Source organism: Podarcis gaigeae (genome assembly GCF_964106915.1).
Source record: "Podarcis gaigeae genome assembly, chromosome: 1".
Lineage (NCBI taxonomy): Eukaryota > Metazoa > Chordata > Lepidosauria > Squamata > Lacertidae > Podarcis > Podarcis gaigeae.
Window position 1 is genome coordinate 58,597,871 of NC_139678.1, and position 23,752 is coordinate 58,621,622.

The following is a 23,752-nucleotide window of genomic DNA, read 5'->3' on the forward strand; positions in this document are numbered from 1 at the left end:
ACATGGTAAACCTTTCCACCGATTACACAACATGATTATTGCACAAGCTTAGCACAGGTTACAACCACCTTCAGCAATTACATGCCCTGTATTGAGGTGTTCTTTCCACTGAGACTCTCTGTTGCATTAAATGAAAACAGGGCAGTGGGTGTGTGGAAACACTGCGGCAATAGGTTTCACTACCAACCCACACACATTATAGAGTTTATACAGATATTCTAGTGAATATTATGATGAATATTATGAATATTAGTGCAGGTTACAATCATCTTCAGCAATTATATGCTCTATAAGGAGGTGTCCTTTCCACGGAGACTATTTTCAGATGTTAGTGTTGAATGAGAAGGCAGGATCAGTGGGGGACCACTTCCCTGTCTAGACACAAAAGGCTTTTTCAAGTCTGGATCCAACTGAAGCTGCACTTCTAAAGCTCTCTTCTCTTAAGGAAAGGGGGGTCTCAAGTCTTAAAGCACTAAGGGTTGTATGGGCTTCCCATCCTCGTTCTACATGGGTACATGTTCTAATAAATGCACATAAATTTGAGGGGTTGTCTCCACAATGCTGCTCCCCTCACCAGATATACATGCTCATGTCACTCAATGACATCATCTGAAAGATGTGCACCCTGCAAATATTTTTTCAGACCCTCCTCTTAAGGAACACGGTAGCTGGTTTTCAAAATTGTAATAGCACTTCACTCTTCCCCATGGTTACGGACTGTCTGGAGGACAGCAAACAGTGTGGTAAGTAGAATGTGGGAAAGTTGAAAACGAGTCATTCATTCATATCATATCAAACACTTGCTCCTAGTGATATAATTAAGGTTATCCATGTGCTCTCCTTGTGGTAGGTGTCATTAAGTCAAGCATGGCCATAGCTGTTATGAGTTAGCACTGGTACCCAGCCTCCTAAACCCAGTCCTGTGTCATATACTGTATGTACTGTACTTAAGCTGTTACTTAATGTGATAAATCTACACATTCCTTAAACACCTCTCTTTCTCTCCTCCACAACTAGATAGCTGGAGTGAGCTATCATTTATTTCTATCCTGCTCTTACAGGGCAAGCCTTTGGGAGCACCCACTGTTCAATTTTCTTGTGCCATTGAGCAAAAGTGGAGTGTATCTTGCTTTGGATCACAGCCTTAACATGATTTGATGCGACATGATATTTAACAGGAAACTCCGTCACATTTAATATATTTGGTATGACCTACCTTGAGGTTAAGGACCTCTCCTTTATGCATATTTAAATTTTATCTTTTTATGAGTGATTATCTGTTTCTCATTTTATGGGCATTTTATTGGCTTGGCTTTGGAATCAATGCCATTAGTGCAATTTTTGCATTGTATTGTCAGTCTATTGGCTACAACAATTAATAAAATATGATTTCATTTTATTGCTTTAGCAAGGGAATGCCCTTAAGAACTCAAATTTTCTTGCAACTCAGAGCTCATTCACAGCCTGTAATTCAAGGTTATCCAAGCAGTGGAGTGTGATAATTAGTAGATCTGAACATCCTTGCCTCCCAGATTAATAACCTATACTGAGAAGATGGGTCTACCAATTCCCATTACAATTTATACCAGGGATGTGGAATCTGCCATCCTTGAGATTTAGTTAGACCACAATCCACATCATCCACCCAAGACAGCTTGGCCAATGGTCGGGGCAATTGTAGTCCAATCATCCCTGACTGCTCGCCAAGCTGGTTAGGGCTGATAGAAGTTGAAGTCTAACACCATTTGGTGAAAGACTAAATGTTATGCAGCTTAATCATGTTTTATGTATTGCATTTGTTATAGAGCATTCTGCTCTGGGATTGAATTTAATAAAAAAAATGGGTGAGAACTGCCTCAAACAAACAAACAAACAAACCACCAACATCAAGAAGGCCATACATTCCCTATCCTTGATTTATACTTTGGAGATAGTGCAAGTCTGAGGCTAGGCCCTGTAGCCCACGACATGGACAGCAAACATGACCCCACTGTGAGCGCAATGTTTTTGTTTTTAAATTGACTAACAGACAGGACACTCCATATGTCTCTAATAAAGGGAAACTTTTAATAAGGCAGGAACAAAATGTTTCTCCCGTCCTTATTCTGACCCTCGTTATAAATCGTCCTGAAAGCCACCAAACATTTGAATCTCAATGTTTGGAAATAGGCTGTGGAATACAGGATTTTTGTTTGGTATTTTTCTGGCACATCTAAACCATGCTACATGGATGAAAAATGCCTTAAACATTACCTATGAACACAAGCAGTCAACATGGCTTTACAGCAGGTGTGGGAACCTTTGGCCCTTCAGGTATTCATAGAATCACAAGCATCATCTAGTCCAATTCCCTGCAATGCAGGAATCTTTTGTCCAGCATGAAGCACGAACCCACAACACTGAGAATCATAGCTGTCAACTTACAGATTTGAAAATAAGGGACCAGCAGCCTTGAAAATAAGGGATCAGCAGCCAAAATAAGGGATTTTAGACAACCAGCTGAAATACGAAGTTAAAAGGGACCAGGTAATTTGGGAGAGCAGTGCCGGTTTTTAGCCCTTTGTTTCCAGAGGTTGCTGCTCAAGACACCAGCTGATGAAACACTGCAATTAAATAACTACAAGCAGCAACCACTTTTCGCACAAAACAAAGTCCAAGCTACGAAGATGCTGCTGCAGTTCTGTATCTTTTCTCTTGTTCTCCATCTGCAGCTCTCAGTTCCATCAGGCAGGGTGGGAGGAAGTGAGGGGGAATAGCGCTGGAAGTAAACCTGCAGATCAGACCATCTATGCTAGTCTACCATTACAAATCTATGGGAGAAGTGCTTGCGGCCCTTCCTCCGCTTTCCCCCTCTATGGTTAGCCCTTGGAACACCTGCCTTCGCCTCCTCCTCCTCCTCTCTCTGAACTGCTTTCTCTATGGTTGCCCTCGCTCTCCTCTCAAGGTTCCTCAGCAATTCATAGGCCGTGCCAGGCTGGCCATCTCATCCGGGTCCTTCGGCGGCGCAGCCGCAGTATGGCCTAGCGGGCGTGGCAACGGACAGAGGGGAGGCCCCAGGCAGAGACGCTCAGTTGGGTGGCCACGAGGAGGAAGGCGGCAGAAGGGCCCGAGGCTCCCACCAGCCCCAGTGGGGAGGAGCTCCCGGGGGCCGAGGCTGGTGAGAGGAGGCTGGAGGGAAGCGGGTCGGGCAGCCAAGCAACACAGTTGGAGCCTCCCTCCTCCCTGGCCGGCAGGGAGGAAGGGAGAGGAGCTGCTTCCTTTGAAACCCGGGAAATTTAAGGGACATCATCAATAAGGGACAGCAGTGGGACACAGCGCTGGGATAAGGGAGTTTCCCGCCAAATAAGGGACGGCTGACAGCTATGCTGAGAATAAGTGTCTCATGTTCTACCGACTGAGCCATCTCAGACGCGTTGATAAACTACAACTCCCACCAGCCCCAGCAAGCATGGCTAATGTCCAGGGATGTTGTAGTTTAGCAACATCTGGAGGGCCAAAGTTTCTCGACACTTGCTTTACAGAGGGGGAGGGGGAAGCTTGCCATTGATTAGCAACTCATAATTTTATTTTTGGCTTCAGACTCAAGCGCAGAATGCAGAGAATCCTCTGCTTTCTTCTTGCCAGATAGCAGATTCTCTGCCAACAGCTATATTAAGCAATAAAGCAATTTTCGCTAACAAACGAAGGGCCAAGCTAGACATGAGAATGAAACCATCATTAGAAACTCTGTCTATCTCTATGCAATAAAAACAAACAACTGTATCTGTTACATACTGCAACAGAATGTTTGGCCTTTCCTGGCTCCCAAACAATCTGCAGTTTCTGTGTTAGTTTCACACCATATCTTAAGATACTAGTATTCAGTCATTGCCTCATACATACCTGGCCACCATAAGTCATGCTGTCATTAACTAGTGACCTATTAACACTTTCCTTTGCAAATCTATTGTTATGAATTGGAGGGGGGGGGGAATCCCAATAATCTATATATTCAGTGAAGTTGTCGGAGTTTGAGCAAACTCATTGATTCCTGAATTTAACAAGGGCTGGGAACAGCACCTGCTAACTTCCATCATCAGGCCAGCCTGGTGATGGTGGGTTGCTGAAGAAACAATGGTGCTGGTAGCCAGTCATTAGCCCTTCAATGGACGTCATCAACCAGGCAGAAGCCTCTGCCAGGCACAGAGGGAGGTTGCCAGGGTAATGGTGTGTGTGTGTGTGTGTGTGTGTGGTATCACTGCAGGAAAAGTGAGCGTCCTTTTGCACAGAGGTTTTTGGGCAAGACATTCTGGGAACCAGAAGGATGAAGTGAGGAGAACTCCACATGGCGCTGGCTGAAGGAGGCTGCACTGAGACACCAGCGGCCATGATTGGCTGCTGCTCTGGACCCAAGCTTGCTGAAGCTATGAGGGGAGCAATGAGAGACTCTCTTGGGATGTAAGGTTCTCCACTGAGGGCTCCAGGTGTAAATATGTGCGAATAAACTATATTTCTAAGACCCTGTAGACCCTGCTGTGCCTTGATTTTCCAGTGGAAACACAACCCTTGGTGAGTGCCTGGAAACCCCTGGAATCTTGCTACCACTCAGCAGAGATCGGGGGGGGGGGGGTTAACACTGTTCACACCAGTCGTCCTCCTCCTTCAGCTGGACAATGGACTTTGGTTAAAACTGTTAATATTAATAGATCAAGGCAGCTTAATCACTATTAGGAGTAGGGTTCATTTTGAAAGACATGGATCATCAGAAGCCAGGGAGTGGATTCAACCTTCTATCACTTTCTTTTTCAGGGGGTTCCTCCCCCGCTGCCCAGGCCTTTAAAATAATGTGTGATCTTGAAATCTGGGGTCTCAATGGCTACTCTGTTTTTCACTGTATACTTGTGCTTTTAAACTGATTTTATTCTCTTCCTCTGCTGGTTACAACAAATGTGCTGAGATTTATTTTTAGGATATTGTATTTTAATGTTTTTGCTTTTGTTTTGGAGAGCTACTCAGAGAACTAATGCTACATGTTGGCCTATACAAATATAGTAATCACAACTAATATAAGTTTCAATGGAATTTGGTGTGACTTTTTTCAGATTGGGACCAAACAATAAATATTACCATGAACAGGTATGGATTATTGCAGGATCCTTCACATTTTCTATTACTTTTTAGAATTAAGATTTCTTTAAAACACACACAGAGAGAATAAATAGTTGTAATCCATATACATACTTGTAAATTATATATAGTGAAAGGCTGACGTAATGTGTGTATAAGGAGGAGTTTTAGGTAGCATTGGGTTATCTGGCCCACTGACAAGAAAGATGTGATAAATGAAAAAAGAGTCACTTTTGAAAGAAGGCAGCAATGAGAGCGGAGCTGGCATAGTACATGAATGCAAATTTAGAGGAAGATTTAGGAAAACAGGCTTCAAGGGGAGTTTAACCAGATGGAAACAGACATTAAAGAAGGGTTCTCGGTTCTAAGAAAAGAAGCTTGAATGAATGCCTTCCCCCAATGTAGTTTTGAAAGGGGATAGATGTACATTTGCTATGGTGCACATGTACCAGATATTTCATCTGAATTTGGTTCCCTACCTGTTCTCATCCATCTACGCTGCAGGTGGCAGCAAACATATAAACAGCTAGGGCCCAGCAATACAGCCTGCAGAATGGGTGCAATAACTTGACACAAAAGCAAGCTTGTGTTTTGAAAGCCCCTGCTTTGCTGGCTTCTAAGCGAGTGCAGAATCTAAAAGCACAAGGTAGGCACCTCGCCGAAGGCTGGATTCTCTCAGACTACCTTGGTATCTTGTTGTGAGAAAAAGGCAAGCCTTCCTTTCCCCAAAAGATTCTTCACTCACTCACTCACTTATTCAATGCATAGAACCATCCTAATCCCACAGTGTCCATTCAAAATAAGAGTGCTCTAAGAAACATAAACAAATAATGGGTTGGGTCCAGACTAATTTAGCCCCATTGAAATCAATATGAAATGTTTATTACCATATTAACTAACCACCACTAACATAAGCCTGGATCCAAAACAGCATTTATAGGAAACCTGTCAGGGCAGAAGGAAAGATGTTTTTAAAGTAAATGTCTTCCAGTTATAAGCCTAAATCGCCTTTTGAAAGAAAGGTCAATGGGAATGAACATGAGTTGCCCTATGAATTTCCTTTTTGAGAATTGTGGCTCTAGGATGCACTTCTGAAGAAAGAGGAAAACAGTGTTAAGTGTGGTTACCTTCTCACTTCTTACGACTGCTAATGTTAGCAGCAGTATTTCCATAGTGGTACTCAAGACACACTTCATGTGATTAAAAGCTAGGAAACAAGGCACTTGTTAGAGCGCTAGCTAAAAGATCCATGTTTATCATCTGTTCTAAGAGAGTCACCCTAATGACTCCTTTCTCTTTCAAGCATAGCAGGCAGCAACAGTTTCTCAGAGACCTGTTAATGCAGGATGCTTCCTCGCCCCCACTGCAAAACACAACTGAAGATGCCAATGTAAAAGAGGCTCCCCAGGAAATTAAGATAAACAGAATAATAAAAATACGAAAGAAAGTATCTCAGAATAATCTACTGAAACATACTTATTCCATCTTTAAGTGATGGGTTCCTCCAAGAAAAGACAGAAACAAAGGTCAAGGTTGAAATCCTATACAAGGATAAGGAGTCTGTGGCCCTTGAGATGTTGTTGGACTACAACTCCCATCAGGCCCACCAACATGGCTTAATAGTCAAGTGAAGGGCAGTTGGAGTCCAGCAACTCTGGAGGACCACAGGTTCCCCACCCGGGCAATACATATCCAGTGGCAGCCCCTTCTGAATAGACATGTAGACAACTGCACTGTGCAAGTGCAATAGCTTCTGCAGGGAGGCTATTGAGAAGAGCATCCCTTATCTTTTCACCACGGGAAGGAGAAGTGCATGATGTTTGAATGCAAAACACCAACTGTGCCAGACCAAACATAGTCAATATACAGTGCCAGCCTCCTCATGTATCTGCAACATTGGAATGGAGGCTCTTCTTAGAAATGGGTTAATCAGAATATACCGGTAATTGATAACTGACATTCAAACACCACTCCCACAAAGGTGGAATATCAACACATGGAAGTGGTTTTCAGTGGTTTCCATGTGGGGCCTGTAATATCTAAATCAGACTGCCAAATCCACAACTTCCAGAGAAAGCTTGTTCCTCTACTGAGATGATGTCTTTATATTTAGAGACTACTTTGCCTATATTTTATTCCTGAATTATATTGGCTTGGATCCAGACATTTCCTCCTTGTGAGGAAGGAGTCTTTTTCTGATGAAATGAGTCTTTCTACAGGTAGAAGAGAACATCTCACTGTAGACAGATTCCTCCATCAGAGGAAGGGAAACTCGTCCAATTTTTTTGACCTACTTTATTGTAGATAACCAATATTCACCAATGTGAACTGGAAAACTTTCTCTCAGTTTTCTGTATCTTCACAATATGTTTATTTCATTCTACCCTATGTATGAAACAACATTTGTACTCTGAAGAAATGGGAAGAAAAGCTCGAACTGACTGAATAGGAGGCACACATTTCTGGATCATTTAACACATGTCTATATACCGCTTACCAAAAGCAGTTTACAGTAGACATTATTCATTAAAAATACAAATAAAAAACAAACATTAAAAGAGAGTTGATGATAGATAGATAGATGATAGATAAATAGATAGACAGACAGACAGACACAAACACACACACACACACACACACACACACACACAAATCTTACACTAATAAACATTTAAGAACCACAACATGGGTGAAATACTTGCTCTCCCTGTCCCTCTAAACTTATGCAGCATGCAGATGTTATTTAAAGTCAATGTGCAACAACTGCAAAGCCAGAGTTTCCCTTTCCCAGATCACTGGCAACCTGTTCCCACATCTGTCCATGGGACTTTTATCCATGATTCCCAGGAGAGAATCAAAATATATTAAGGGATTCTAAATTAAATTGTTTGTTTATGTCTTATGAAAATGAAGGCTCTCTAGATGGCCATAACTGATGTTATGTATCAATTGAAACCAGACAGCTAGAGAAATGAATCCACAGAGATCATGCCGATACACGTGTATCTAAGCGCACGCGCATATACACGCAAATCTGCAAGCTGCCTAATATATGGATAATAAGGGTTATAGAACAAAAACAGCTGACTAATAATAATAATAATAATAATTTATTATTTGTATCCCGCCCATCTGGCTGGGTTTCCCCAGCCACTCTGGGCGGCTTCCACAGAAACCAAAAATACAGTAAAATCACACATTAAAAACTTCCCTGAACAGGGCTGCCTTAAGATGTCTTCTGAATGTCAGGTAGTTGTTTATCGCTTTGACATCTAATGGGAGGGCATTCCACAGGGCAGGCACCACTACCGAGAAGGCCCTCTGCCTGGTTCCCTGTAGCTTTGCTTCTTGCAATGAGGGAACCGCCAGAAGGCCCTCGCCGCTGGACCTCAGCGTCCGGGCAGAACAATGGGGGTGGAGACGCTCCTTCAGGGCAATGCTCTATTAGAATGAATCGTCATGTTTGATTTTTCGGTGTGAAAGTTGCTCTTTTCAAGAGGAGAGAATTGTCTTCTGGGGCCTTGCTCATGGGCTCGACATCAAGATCCATTAGTGATAGGGCCTCCTGGGATATGACTCCATAGTTGTGGAACTTACTCCCAAGCAGCACGCACTTGGTGTTTACTTGGTAGTTAGCCACTGTGACAGCAAGACGCAGGAGAAGATGTACCATTGGCCTGATCCAGCAGGCTCTTCTTATATTCTTAATGTTGATGATACCCGTTTCAATGAACATCCCATAGAAATAAATGCATTGCAGATGTATGACATTTGCATCCACACCTGCAGCCAAAATGTGGATGTTCTCTAACAGTGCAACATTACTAATAATGGAATGTAAATTCAGGTGCACATCCAAATACCCAAACTCATCCATGTTCTGCCCCAACTCATCAACTGTGCATGACTGGATCATGATGAAGAAGCACTGACTTTGTTACCTTGGTGACAGGGAAGTCATTAATTCTTCTGACACCAACCCCCCCCCCCGTTTCTTTTTTCTTCTTCTTCTTCTTTGCAAGAGGATGGGAAATACCAACAAGTTTTGCATTAAAAATAAATTCATGAAATGTATCTTACTATTTCAGAACAGCACTAATTAGAATCTGTTCTTTGCAAAGTTGGTTAAAAATAGCGGTCTATTATAACCTTTGGACGGTTTCCCCCGCCCCTTCCCATTTGTTTGTTTCCTGAAGATCAGTTTCTGAGGACCAATAAAAGCAAATATGGTGAATGAATCATATTTTTCCCCAGTTACACTAAGCCACAGTGTGCTTGTTTTCTTAAATTTCCAAGATCCAGAGATAAAAACAGAAAAAAACACTTCTCTCCCTCTTCAACTTATCAATGTTTTTACTGGGCAGTTTTCCCAATGTTATTAGTGGGCCAGTTGATGCTTTCTTGTTTTTGTAATGAAGACTACTCCCCCCTCCCCTCATAATTCCTCACTATCATGCTCATATATTTTTTTAGATGCTATGCCTGCACAAATCTCAAAAATATTTCTAATTCCCACACCCTAGAACAATGTATTTTAGTTGACCCATCAGGTTTTTTAAGTTTCCAGCTCTGCTAATAACCTACCCAGCCACAATAAGACCCCATGGTACTAGAAACCCAGTCATCAAAAGACGTTGGTTGTCGGAAGGTTCAGGAGAAACAAAAATGTATCCCTTGTTCACAGAGTACATAGTTAAAGTATGGAATTTGCGTGTCAAGGACCCCCAAGACTCCCCTGAATAAAAACACGGTTCACACATCATTTTTGTTTGGGTTTCTGGCATAATTTCGGCCACAACTTTATTGAATTACAGTATGTGAGTGGTTGCTTAGGCAGTGGTTAGCCACTATCTGTTCCCACTTGGAGGTAGGAACAGAACTGACAACCACACCCGTGCAGAAGTCAGTAAGAGTAAAGAATTTTGGGGAGGGAGAGAATAAAGCTGGGTGCCAGGCTCACACATCTCCCCAAATGCTCCCTGGGGCTCTTGCATGGCCCTAGCCCTTTGTCAGGGATACGGACAAAAGCATGGCGAGCCCCTGGATTCCTTTAATGGAATACCCTTGCAGCAGCAGCATTGGAAGGGAAGGCACAGCCAATCCATGCCCCTCCACCAACCAAAAAATTAACCAATGCCTAACCGCAACCTTACAAGTTGTGATGACTTGCTACGCAGTAGGCAAACCCAAATGGCCCCAGCCAATCAGCCAAATGGTAAAATTCCTACCAGGCTGCTGCTCCAAAGCAGACGACTCCATGACAGGCATAGCAAGGTCAGCGCAAACAAACCTTAATTAAAGGGAGGGTGGGCGGGTAATCCGATGTGCGCAGCGAAAAGAGGAAGCTCAACGCTGCGCACAGGGACCTATATAGCACCCCCATCAATCAAATAAAATTGCAACCATCAATTTTCCCCAGCAACATGGGGGGGGGGGGCAATCAAATTCATGGTCATCCAAACTAACCCGCCCAGCAACAGGGGATGTCATGGTTGCTCCCACTGCAACATGTGCTCTCCTTGAAGGAGAACCCACTTTGTCCCTGCAAGTTGTGGTGGAAGGAGTTTAGAGGGTTTTAATGGGGATTAGACAAATGCATGGAAGATAAGGCTACCAATGCCTACTAGTCATGCTGGATATATATGCTACCTACAGGATCAGTGGCAGTAGACTCTGAATACCAGTTGCTGGAGAGAACAAATGGGAAGCGGTGCTATTGTGCTCATGTCCTGCTTGCAGGCTGCTCATAGGCATCTGGTTGGCCACGATGAGAACAGGATGCTGAATTAGACGGGTCTTTGGTCTGATATGGGACACAGGTGGCGCTGTGGGTTAAACTACAGAGCCTAGGACTTGCTGATCAGAAGGTCAGCAGTTTCAATCCCTGTGATGGGGTCAGCTCCTGCCAACCTAGCAGTTCAAAAGCACATCAAAGTGCAAGTAGATAAATAGGTACCTCTCTGGCGGGAAGGTAAACAGCGTTTCTGTGCGCTGCTCTGGTTCGCCAGAAACGGCTTAGTCATGCTGGCCACATGACCCGGAAGCTGTACGCCGGCTCCCTCGGCCAATAAAGCGTGATGAGCGCCGCAACCCCAGAGTCGGTCACGACTGGACCTAATGGTCAGGGGTCCCTTTACCTTTACCTTTGGTCTGATACAGCAGTGCTCTCCTTACATTCTTGTGAAAAGTTTGATAAGAAAATAAATCCTACAGAACAAAATGCAGGCAAGTTCTTCCTCAGTAGTGCTGTGCTGAACATGTATCAATCTCCATAAATGAATAGGTTATTATTTGAAATGAATATATAACGTTAATGACGTGCATGCCTGTTAGCTTCAGAGACGGGAGAGGAGGCCTAATTAAATCAAAGTGGTTATTAGTCTCATGTCACTATTGATTAATTATTAGCACAAGATACTTCATCACTTTAATTTGCAATGGAAATAGGTATGGTATTACCAAGTGCAGAAATGGGGAAAATGGAGATAAAACTACAGGCTTGGTCTTGAAAGCTCTAATCCAGAACTGGCATATCATTATTTTGGCCCAGGAAATATCCCAATACAGTGGTACCTTGGGTTACATACGCTTCAGGTTACATATTCTTCAGGTTACAGACTCCGCTAACCCAGAAATATTACTTCAGGTTAAGAACTTTGCTTCAGGATGAGAACAGAAATTGTGCTCCAGCGGCAAGGCGGCAGCAGGAGGCCCCATTAGCTAAAGTGGTGCTTCAGGTTAAGAACAGTTTCAGGTTAAGAACGGACCTCCAGAACGAATTAAGTACTTAACCCGAGGTACCACTGTATAGAGTAAGGTAGGGGGAAAGAATCTGATGCCTTCAAGGACTGTTCACCATGAACCAAAAGAGCATTCTGCTTTCAACAGATCCTACACCAAACCTTTCAAAGCTGAGGTAGGTGATACCACTTCAGACTGAAGATGCAGTTAATTGAAGTTCCTCCATATTTTTTTGGGGGGGGACCAGACATCTGCACACAGAAAACTAGAAAACCAGGGAGATTGGTAGGCAAGGGCTCTTTTCCCAAGTGCAGCACAGTTAATATATCTTCCTATATGCATACAAATGTAAAGTGTGATCATGCTCTGCGGTTTGAATAGCCGAGCTACTAGGCAGCTATGCCAAGTGCCGCATAAGGAACAGCAGAAAGCCCCAGGTGAGTTATTTAATGAAGACGGGGGTGCCTCTTCATTAAACATGCCTGCAGTGAGGTTTAACGGGGGGTGTGGTTCAAGGGGAAAATAGGTTTAAAATGAGAATTCCCTGGATGGCAAGATCCAGGTTTGGGGCAAGTACTCTTTGGTGAGAGAACCTCAGCAGTGTTTCACAAAATATACAGCAAAGTAAAGAGTAGAAGAGCTTTAAAATATATGTGCCCTTGAGAGTTCCAAAACTATCCTCTTAAAAACTTTATTTCCAAAGTTTCCCTCTTTCTCCGGCACAGGAAAAAGACTATACATTTGGTAAGTTAAAAAATGATTTACTTACAAACTTTTCAAAGGTTAAGTTCATGTACTTTCCCATACATCAGTCAGAAAAGTTTCACAGGCAGCAAAACTTAGTTTAGTTCCAAAGTGGTGAAGGTTGCTAAATTATTGGTATAAAAAGGTAAAGGTAAAGGTACCCCTGCCCGTACGGGCCAGTCTTGACAGACTCTGGGGTTGTGCGCCCATCTCACTTAAGAGGCCAGGGGCCAGCGCTGTCCGGAGACACTTCCGGGTCACGTGGCCAGCGTGACAAAGCTGCATCTGGCGAGCCAGAGCTGCACACGGAAACGCCGTTTACCTTCCCGCTGGTAAGCGGTCCCTATTTATCTACTTGCACCCGGAGGTGCTTTCGAACTGCTAGGTTGGCAGGCGCTGGGACCGAGCAGCGGGAGCGCACCCCGCCGCAGGGATTCGAACCGCCGACCTTTCAATCGGCAAGTCCTAGGCGCTGAGGCTTTAACCCACAGCGCCACCTGCGTCCCAAAAATTATTGGTATAGGAACTGAATAATGGCTTGCAAGAGCCATGCGGTTTGAGCTTGGGAGAGAACAATAGGGCTGATTACATGGTTCCTCACGGTGAGGTAAGCCTGACAGGACAGCTTACTCTATGGTCTTAACCCCTTCATACATTAATTAGACTTAAGCTTGTTAGTGATATGAGACTGGCTATCCCATAAGAGAGGTAGGAGGGATTGGCGAGCAGAGTGAGCAGGAGTGACAGCCCTTAATATATATAACACACAAACATTCCAATATGTCAGCTCATATTTGCAATATGAAACGGTTACAGCCCAGGCACAAAGGAGATTTAGGCAACACTCCCTCGCACCCACTGCCACACACTGAACGAACATGTGAAGGAGGCTGTGGGATTTAGCCCCACCTTCTACTACCAGCATGAGCCATGTCCACACCCATACTGTCAGGGTCTTCTGCTGGCGTGAGAGCTCCTCCACATGAGTAAGGATCCTGGAGCAATCAGCAAGACCACTATGTGCTGATATTTGTGCAAGCAATGCTTGGATGGCGAGGAGCGTGGCCACTGTGCATGGCAGTGGTGTGACTAGCCCACACGCAACCCACAAATTCTTCTTACATGTTCTTTCAATGCTCTGAGGCTGCCATCTGAAACTCCTTATAGATTTTCCACACCAAAGAACTAGGCTAGTACCGAGCTCCACATGCAGAAGTAGAGTTCTCAGTGGCTGAAAGGGAAGAAAGAGAATGAGGGCACCCCTTTCCTTCCCCCAATATAAGTAAATAACTGCTAGGGGAAATGCTGTACCTGGGAACACTGCAGCAGCTGGAAGTTTGTGTCCCAGCCAGCCCTGTCTTTAGCATATGCTGGGGTGCAAAGATCCGCCCAGCGCCCCCAGATTTAGTTTAGCCCCCAAAATAACTTTTATTATGCTTACATCAGACACCACGCTTACGCCTTATCTCTTGTTGTGAATGACATCGTTGAATCTGACAAAGTCGAAAGTCCTTTAGTGAAACAGTAGGTATACATTTCGGCAATACCTAGGTATATATGTATTTTGTTTTTCTAGCTTGATCAAAATTATTTCATCGCTGGGTGCCTGGCATCCCCCAGAATTTGCCCCGCACCCCTTGCACCCCCAGGTAAAGATGTTCCTGGTCCCAGCTATTATGGAAATGCAATATATGGGCCCTTGCTCCACAAGTACCTTATCCATCTCAATGATGGTCATTTGACTAGGTTTATTTACAGCCTTGGAGAACAATGTAGTTGACCAGCTTCGCCTCTTCATCAGCGCATGTCTGCAGAGGTAGCGAGAGGAGCATGAGTCTCCTCATGCTGCCCATCTCACCTAGTCCCATGAAAAGTCAGCAGTGCTTTTAAAAAGTCTTAGAATTACCGTCCTGCAATAACATCCTCTGTATGCCAATTGGTGGGACAACGCAGTTCCCATAGAAACAAAACAAGGTTTTATTAATGCTGCCAGTTTCAAAGCTGACTCTGCCCTGCCACCACTTGGTGGTTCACACAAACTCAAGCTCAAGATTCGGGGGGGGGGGGACCAAAACAAAAGGGAAGTCAACAAAAGCCACTGCTGGAATTATCAGTACCGCTTGCCTCATAGGACAACATGTCTGAGTTTGAAGGTCCATGACAGAGCGGGCAATCAGTCATCTCATTCACCCTTTCCCTTAATGAAACCACAAACTCACAAAGGAGAATGCCAATGACTCGGAGGGAGGAGCCGACTGTATTCCAAAAAGGGAAATCCTGTCCCTTTAAGAAATCTGAGTAGCCCAGAAAAAAATCCACAAGATGCAACTTCTCTCTTCCTAGTAATGGAGTAAAAGGAAAAGCGCTGCTGACCAGCACCTGTTAGATACCAGGCTCTTCAAAGCTTTTAATGGACAGCAGAACTGCTGCACATTTCAGATTAAAGGTCTCCCTAGAAGGCAGGACACCACAGTCAAAAGTAGCCAAGGACTTAGTAGAAAATCAGGGACCATGTCATTATTTATATTGGTCTGATGCACTTGGGAGAAATGGCCCCAGAGGCATTTGTTGCTTGCAAGGTTTGAAACAAAATACAGTTAGCTGCTTTCTTATTTTTGCTTACTTTTGGAAGAGCAAAAATTACCCTTCTGCATACTAATTCTGGCTACCCAGATAACAAGCAAGTTATGGAGTTCAAATAAAAGGAAATCTAGTGCTAGAATTATGGTTGGGCAAGTTCGTTTGCCTTTGATGGAGTGTACAAAGCCTCCCCAACCCAGTTTCCCTCTGTCTTTGCCAAAATCCGGGTCTGCTGAAGCCATCTAAGAACAGGAGCTTAAAGGAGGCAGCAGCCACAGCACAAAAAAGGCCAGGGCTACTCTACTTCCAGTATAATTAAAAGATAGAAGTGATAACAGAACATTGGGTTGGATCGAGATTTAGTCATGCTTAGACTAGACCCACTAAAATCAATGGGACTTAAGTCTGTCCCATTCATTTCAGTGAGTTGAGCCTAAGCATGACTAAGTCTGGATCTAAGCCATTATTTAGAATTTCTAAATATTTTAAGAGAGGCAGAGCTTTAGAGAATAAGAGCGATAGCCTGACCTAGCTCTATTAGTCCAAAGGTGAATAAAGCGTACGAATTTCTTAAGATTTTAGTGCAGTCCAGTAATAAGAATACATGCCACGATACCTGTATAATATGCACTGATATATAACCTATAATGAAGGAATATTAGTAGCCCTTTAAAAATGCACACATATATAATTAGTTTTATCTCATCAACAACCTCCCATGGTAGTATGTTCCACAGATTAACTATATGTATGCAGTTCTGACTTTGATTCTCAGGTGAACAGAAGAAATAATGAACATTTGTAGAGACATTTTGATACTGAAATCAGTGTATGATGGATTTGCATGATATATATCTTATCTAATTAATCATGTATCTATAGATCTGTGGATATACATGCAGATAGGTAATTTACCAAAAGAGGAAGAAAATGCAAATAACATTTGCAGGCAGCTCTATATGGACACTAGCCCTTAATTTTATCAGGTAGATGACAAGTCTAGTGCTTAATGATAAGTTAAATACCAGTTCCTTACTTGCTCATTCTCTAGTGGAGAGCTATGTACCACAGACAAATAACATGCCCCATGAGTAATGATTGTTCAGTACATTTATCAACTGACCCTTCAAACTGATTAATTAACCTATGATAGCCAGCTTCCTGTGTGTTGCCTGATCTTTTCTGATTTAAAAGCTCTCCTTCATGTTGAACCTTAGTATGAAGCTGACCTTCTCTTCTATACAGATCATAATATGTTAGCGGTGAATACTTAATATCGAGTGAATAAGCAGTAGTTTGGTATACAGCTCAGCAGATTCATATCAGGCTAATTTCCTAAGTGTTCCTTCCTCCACCCCCTGCTCCCCCCAGCCTCAGACACTCTGGCTGGTGAGAAATTTGATGAACACTTTGGGCTGAACTCCAGTTCAATATCTGGCTGTTTTAATAAGCAGCTTCGGGATACTGCTGCTTCATGGGAATTTAAAGAAGGGAGTAGAGAGAAGGGCTCCCTATACTATTCTTAGAAGCAAACAGTCAGATTTGGCAACTTGATTACAAAGCATGGAATTTATAAACTGTGCCATTCTAAAATTACTTCATTTGTATACAATTCAGTTGGACTGTCATGTGTTGCAACATATTCCAGTTTAACAGCACAGTTCTGTAACACCCACAAAATCAAAAGGAAAATTGAGCCACACAGTGGATGCTGGTTATGTCATGTGTTGTCCAGCAACTGGAACTTGTATAGGAAATGGTCATTGAAAGATGTGCAATAAAAATGTGCATGCATCCAACATGCCCTTGATTTATTTTTAAGGGAAAACTGGAGAAACTTCCAAACCCTCTTCTTCAAACTATTCAACTTTAAATGTCTAGTGATGCTTCACAGCTGTGTTAACACAGAAGCATTTTGCCTTCCCATGGGTTAATGAAATTTCCACACTACTGACTCCTTTAAGAAGTTACCAATCTATATTATACCAGGTACCATACTCACAACAAGTGTCATTGATAGTTTCCACAAAAACCTTTCTGGACCTCATCATACTCAAGACAGAACAATTGTAAAGAAAACTCGAACACAGCTCCTTAAAACATTAAACGCTACCCCTAACACTAAGAATCCCACTTCACAATCACCCCAAAAGTAAATACTATGACAATACCGTATGAGCAACACCAATGTAGCTTCTTCCATTTATATTGATAACTGTGCATTTCGCTTTGCAAGTTGCATTATATACATTTCAGCATTTAATCTGTATGTTTCTGCACGCACAGAAAGACATTCTGATGAAAACGTTGTTTCTTCCGCAGCTCAGAAGTACGACAGAAACAACGGTTTCCAAACCTAGTCAGGGATAATAAACACAGATGAGCTCCTACATCCGTGCTTGCCTTTATTTTAAAAGAAAAGGCGGCTAGTGCTTTTATCTTAGCAGGACTGTCAGGACAGTCGTACACTTTTGCCAACAGTGTAGTCATTTCCCATTTATTACGAAGGTCCTTCCTCCTCAATGGGAGGGCAGAGAGAGCTTTAGAATAACTTGCTTTCCAGAAATAATTTCCAATGCCACCCCTGAGGTCCAAGCTCGGTGCGGATCCTTCCCCATTCCAACTCCAGCACACTTACATGACTCGCGGGGAATTCTGTGAAGATCAATGCCATCCGTCTCCATTTCTGAGCCAAGTCTGGGAGGCTGAGCCTGGCGAAAGAAATGCTTGGTCGAATCTTTTCCTTCCTTCCTTCCTTCTCTCCCCTGAGGAGTTTCATTCAAGGAGGCAACCCAACTATTGCTGCAGCAGCCCCGTCTGGGGAGCAGCAAGCATACTTGTCCAAGTAGCAGCCAGCAGCTCCTACTTAGCCCGACCCATGCTCTTTCATCACGGCAGGGATGCCACCAACCGAAAGCAGCCTCAGCAATGCAAAAGAGCGGCGCGTGTGGTGTTGCACTGAGGAAGCGTCCCACCTTGGCAGCAGAAATTCCCCACCTCAGGGGAGGAAAAAAAACCACACCGCACACACAAAACCTCGCTCGCTGCTTTCCCGGGCACGCACAAAAGTCAAGGGTGCAACCTTTGCCTGGCGCACAGAGCTCTGGCACTCATGCTGATTCCGGGGTTTGAGGAACTCCCAGGCAAAGGGAGAGGCGGGGAGAGGAACCGACTTTAAAATAGCAACGCCGCTTGGTCTCCCAGCCGGGCTCTCCCCGCTCTTGCCGCCGCCGAGACCAAAGGCAGCGGGAAAGAGGCAGCCCGCCACGTGACTCCTGCCGGCGAGGAAAAGCAGCAGCAGCGCCGGGCGAGCGCCAAGCTGGAGGTGGAAGCGGCGGGGCTGCTGCCTCCTTCCCCGGCCAGGGGCGCGAGGAGCGCTTCTTATAGGACGCTCGCCAAGGCCAGCGTCGCGAACTCTTTGCTTAAGACGGGAGGGCGGGAAAGGGAAGGGTGGAGGCGGCGGCAGCTCCAGCCGGAGTTTCCATTATCTCCCAAGCCCAGCCTACACCACCTAGGCTGGAAGCGTGGAGTTGGGCGGTTGGACAACGCCTTTTGGTGACTTTGGATCGCCTTCGCCTGCGTCACTTGCGCATGGCGTGGGGGAGCGCAGGGCCCAGCGCAGGGCTTGTTTTCTGTGTCAAGGCTGTTGGGATTTCCATGGAGAACCAGCGAGGATAGAAAGGGCTGCTTCTAAGGGTGTCGCTCACCCACCCTATGCCAGTGCTTCATGTGGGAAATGAATGCTTAGGAATGGGGTCCTAATTCTGTGGGGGGGGGGGGGAGACAGGCACACCCCTCAGTTGCAACTTAAGAGGCACCTTGAAGACTGAATGTATATACTGTACACACACACACACACACACGTTTTTTATGTGCCTGCACCTCAGCCATCATGCGTTGCTCCATAGTTAAGAATGACAGTCTCTTGTCTCACATTCCTTTTTATTTTGCTGTTCTGCATGTCTTTTTTTCTCCTCTGCCTGCTTTTCTGTCTTGACTTACTCAAATGTGCTGGGCAGGAGCCTGGCATCAGTATTGGTCAGACATATGCCAGGGACCCAGCACAGCGCACCATAGCTAACACCCACCTGCACACTTAACTGGGTGAGCCCTTAAAACAAACAAAAATCCCAGAGAATGCCAGGTAGCTGCATTGTGCAAAAGAGTATTCTGGAAAACAAAAGGGGTATGCACATAGTTACCCTGTTCCGTACTGCAAGATGTAATGGTGGCTTCCAGTATGGAGGATTAGATTATCAGTGGGTATTAGCACAGTGCCTGTGTCTGCCTCTACTGTTGAAGTCATTTGAAACTGAATGCCAGTTGATGGAAGTCACCAGTGGGAAGAGTGTCCCGGAAACATCGGATTGGACATTGTGAAAGCAGGAGATACTGGGCTAGTAGGGCCTTTGTTCTGATTCATCCGGCTCCTTCTTATGTGCTTATAAGTACGTGAGGGAAGAAGCCATCTTTTTATTCCTTCCCCAGTGACCCTGATGACGTGCTGCCATTTGGAGTAACTTCCCACACTCTGCAGCCACCCACCATCCTGTCAGCACCACCAAAACTGCTGCTTATCTCATATAGCCTAGTAACTAAAATTCAGTAACTAAAATAAAAAACAGGGTGGGGTGGAATCCCAGCTCCTATTAGAACTTCCCCCAGGTGGTGTTACACATAGTTCTACAAGGGTGATGCTATCTCGTAGCTTCCTTGTAAAACACTTGAAGACCTAGAGCAGAGTAATTTGAATAGAGACAAGATCCCATCTAGAGCTACCTATTTCCATCTATGTTAGTGTGGCTCAATCACTTCCTCAGCTACAGAGCAATGTGCTTTGGCACAAATCTCAGATGCAGTTTCGGATGCCAGTGTCAGGCTGTTTTCATACTCAAGCACTAACTCAGAGGTGTAGGAAACTGAAGCAGGAGGATTCTCTCCATTGACAACACACAGAATCACACTATAGACAGATACTGTATGGACGTTGCAATTATCCCACTTTGTGGTGTGAACCGCTATAGAGAGTGAAGCCCTCTTGAGGTGTTTTAGACTAACAAAACATGGGAAGGGACCAGCAAAGACACATTAGTTCCACATACACACCTGTTTCCATTTCAGTCACATTTGCGAGTGCCTTTTGGGTTCCTTGCACGCTTTAGACTTCATTGGACCATCCAGCTCAATATCATTTGCATTGATTGAAACAGCTTTCCAGGTTCTCGGGCAGAGGACATTCCCAGCCCTAGCTGAAGATGCCAGGGATTGGACCTGAGATGAGTTCTGCTGCTGGGCAGCTTCTGCTGTTGGAGGTGTGGGAGGAGCACCAGCCACTTTTTTCTTTTTCAGAATAAGAGGCTGTGGAGGGGCCTCATGTGGATCGTAAATGACACATGAAGTAGGAAGCTGAAGTCTCTCCTCCTTGTGCTATTTTCCTCCCCAAAATGTCCACCCCAGCAACCGTTGCCCCTACAGCAGGGTGGGGTGGCACTGCTCACCTGAGCTGTCAGTCGCAACGCTGCTGCTTTATTTCACAATTCTGCAGCTCCATAGAAATCTGAGCTATGTGGATTTATATCTCCTGACTCCCTGCATCCCTTAAATGGAATCTCCTATAATTTATGGAGATTCACTCTTCTGAAATACCAAATGTTTCAAATAATGGTTACTCTTCAAAATGCATGATCTATGACAATCCTACCACTCACTGTTTTTCTCCTACTGGAGTTGGAACACAGTGAACTTGGAGGTTTTGAGGGGGGGAAATGAGGCATCTCCTGTATCGAGTTTCATAGACAAGACATCATAAGGCAGTGTGGGAAATATTATCAATTTACGGCTCCTCCAGATGACCTGCTTATTCAGCATTCATCCTGATTATTATTTTTTGCACAAAACTTACTTGGTTGTCAGACTATGTCCGGTCTTTTTCTTTCTTTTTTTTACTGAGTAGTCATTCTTATTTGTATAAAGGGGTGAGTGGTTACATAACAGTGAGTGTTGATTCCGCATTCATCCTGATTTGTGTGCTTGCACCTAGAAGGGTATTTAGACATCTTCCCATTCTTCATTTGTTCATCCCACACTTTTATTTTTCATTTCCCTGTCACTTTCCAAACTGCAATTAGCCCCCTTTCCAAACTGCAATTAGCCCCCTTTTTAAAAAAAGTTGATTTGGGGCAATAAATATAATTCCATAAGCCCAAATTTCCGGTATGTACTTGAATCCCTCCTGCAAACTGCTGACAGTCTAGAGACACTTGCCTATGGAGCAGGAATGCTGCAAGAGCTTTCAAAACAAGCATTCAACTAATTCAAAATCCATATTGCTTTTGCCACAAGCTGAGCAATATTCCACTGAATAGTCTTACATTGCACATTTGCATTTTGTCCTTCCTCCAAGGAGTTGAGTGTGGCATATATGGGTTTTACCTCACTTTATCAAAGCAATAAAAAGAATCAAATAGTTGTATATAAAAAATAGCAAATGGCTGTGTAGAGACCAGTATTGTGTCTCTACATAGTGCTTTGTTGGGGTGCAGCTTTCACAATCAAAATGAGGGACCTGAATCTTAATACTGTTTGGATAGTGTGTTTCATAAAGGGAGTAGACTTGCATCCAAACCCAGTTTAAAATGACTGAAACAGACTCTCAGCTTCAACTGGGAACAAAGGATGCTGTCTTTTTCTACACTGTTATGCCATCACAACAGATCTGTGAGGTAGATTAGACTGAGAGACAGTGGCTTGCCCAAGATGAGCCAGTGAACTTTATGGTGCTGTTGTGTGTGTTTGTGTTGAACCCCAGACCATGTCTGTTTCTTTACCGCTCCACACTGGCATCCCAGTCTGTACCTATCTCAAATATGTGTCCTAAGCACAGACCTGGTTTTCTTCATTCTTTTCCCTCACTGCAGGGAATTGCTAATTTCTAACCGAAATATGAAAAGCTCTTCTGCGGATGCCAAGAAGAGACTCCCCCACTCGAGCTTGGCTGCAAGAACATTAAAGGAAGGTTGATGGCGCCTTCTTGTGTATCCATAAAACTTGGCGAGTGACATCCACAGATAAATATAATAAATTCAGCCAAGTCTACCTTAAACAAAGCAGTTTGCAGGGGGGAACTGACCTTGGGCATTTGAGCAACAGTGCCCCTGAATGATAGCAGCAGCTGACATGTGCAGGGAGGATTCCTCTTTAAAGGTCACTAACATACTTTGCCAGCAGGCTGCAGGAGAACAGGCAGCTACTGGAGACCACAGGCTTCTGGCCCAGGAGGGGAAAGAGGTGGGCTTTGAGACCACATCCTCCCCAAGTGAAGGGAACTGAGAGATCCTGTGTGCATGCTGCCACTAAGGACTGTTGGGTGAAAGATAATTAAGAGGTCTTGTTAAGAGGGTTCATCTTGGTATATGCAAAGTGAAATGCCACTTAGAAATAGATCATTTATTTATCGATATTGATTTTTTTTTCTGACTGCATTTCGATGAAATGTAAATTCTTCCTGTCTTCACCCCCTCTCCCCCCTGCCCATGTCATTGTGATTATTTAATCCTCTATCTAGCCTAAGTTTGATTATTTTCTCAACCGTATCAGTTTTCATAAATAGCTGAGCCACTTTGCAGGAGGTCTTATTATTTATAAACACATTAGCAGTTCTTGAGCTCAAGATCTAGCCAGAATGTTAGAAACGTTCTCACACACAGGATTTGCTAACACAGTGTCATGTGATGCAGCGCGGCAGAGCTGGCCAGGATATAAACCTCCAGTGGTCCTCTTGCCAGGGATCCATCTGCTTGGAAATCAGGGCATTCGAATAGCGTTTGGAGAGATCTAAAGTGGTTTCTACCAGCAGTACAGAAGCCAAACAAGAAAGTTTTAAGGTGCCCTTCTCTTAGAGTAATTCAGAACTAGCATTTTGAAACTGCATGTGATGTAATCGTCTGCAGGTAAGCAGAATGACATAAAAAGATGTCCACAATAGAAAGTGAAAACACCACAGGTTGATGTCAACCCCCATAAACATCCTGTCCATGGATGACAATTGGCTACAGCTGGAGTAAGGCAACTATGGTGTGATAGAGCGTTTAGTATGTCTAACTGCACTCCGGAAATTTTTCTTTTTTAGCCACATATCAGCGTTCTAAAAGACCAATGGTCTTGCTCAATTTTTTAAAATTTCGCAATGAACTACAAGCCTTAACATTTCCAGGGCATTTCTTAATTATTTGGGCTGGCACAGAGTAGATCTTTCTACTTAAGAATATTTTAGTTCCTTTCCCCTCTCCAGTTTCTACAGATGCCACAACTGTGTAGATTTCAAAGCAAATCGTATCACACAATTAAGAAAAGCTACCAAACATCATGAAAACGTGATCATATTTGAACTGTAAGGGGAAACCCTTGCTTTGTCTTAGCCTTAGAACAAGGATGTTCTGCTGTTACTACATCTTAAAGTATACCATGTATAGTATTACTACTAGCATAGTTTCAGTCTTCTCCTTTACCTTTCCCCTTCACATTCCTTCCCCATACGTGACAGCCAGAATGCTGGTGGGAACTGAGTGTTCTGATTTTATTG

General features: G+C 43.9%; 1 protein-coding gene across 5 annotated transcripts in view; it reads right to left on the minus strand.

Annotated features, from left to right (window-relative positions):
• The window catches only part of ANO1 (anoctamin 1), a 141,824-nt gene that overhangs the window by 106,935 nt on the left and 11,137 nt on the right, over positions 1 to 23,752 (minus strand). For 4 of the 5 annotated variants that reach the window (XM_083749858.1, XM_083749856.1, XM_083749857.1 and 1 more), the window contains exon 1: positions 17,810 to 18,675. The exons of the other annotated variant lie outside the window; for it this stretch is intronic. In XM_083749858.1, the coding sequence (XP_083605984.1) occupies positions 17,810 to 17,855 (46 nt within the window). In that variant the 5' untranslated portion in view covers positions 17,856 to 18,675. Of the gene's footprint in view, positions 1 to 17,809; positions 18,676 to 23,752 lie in introns of those variants that run through there. 5 annotated transcript variants of the gene reach the window in all.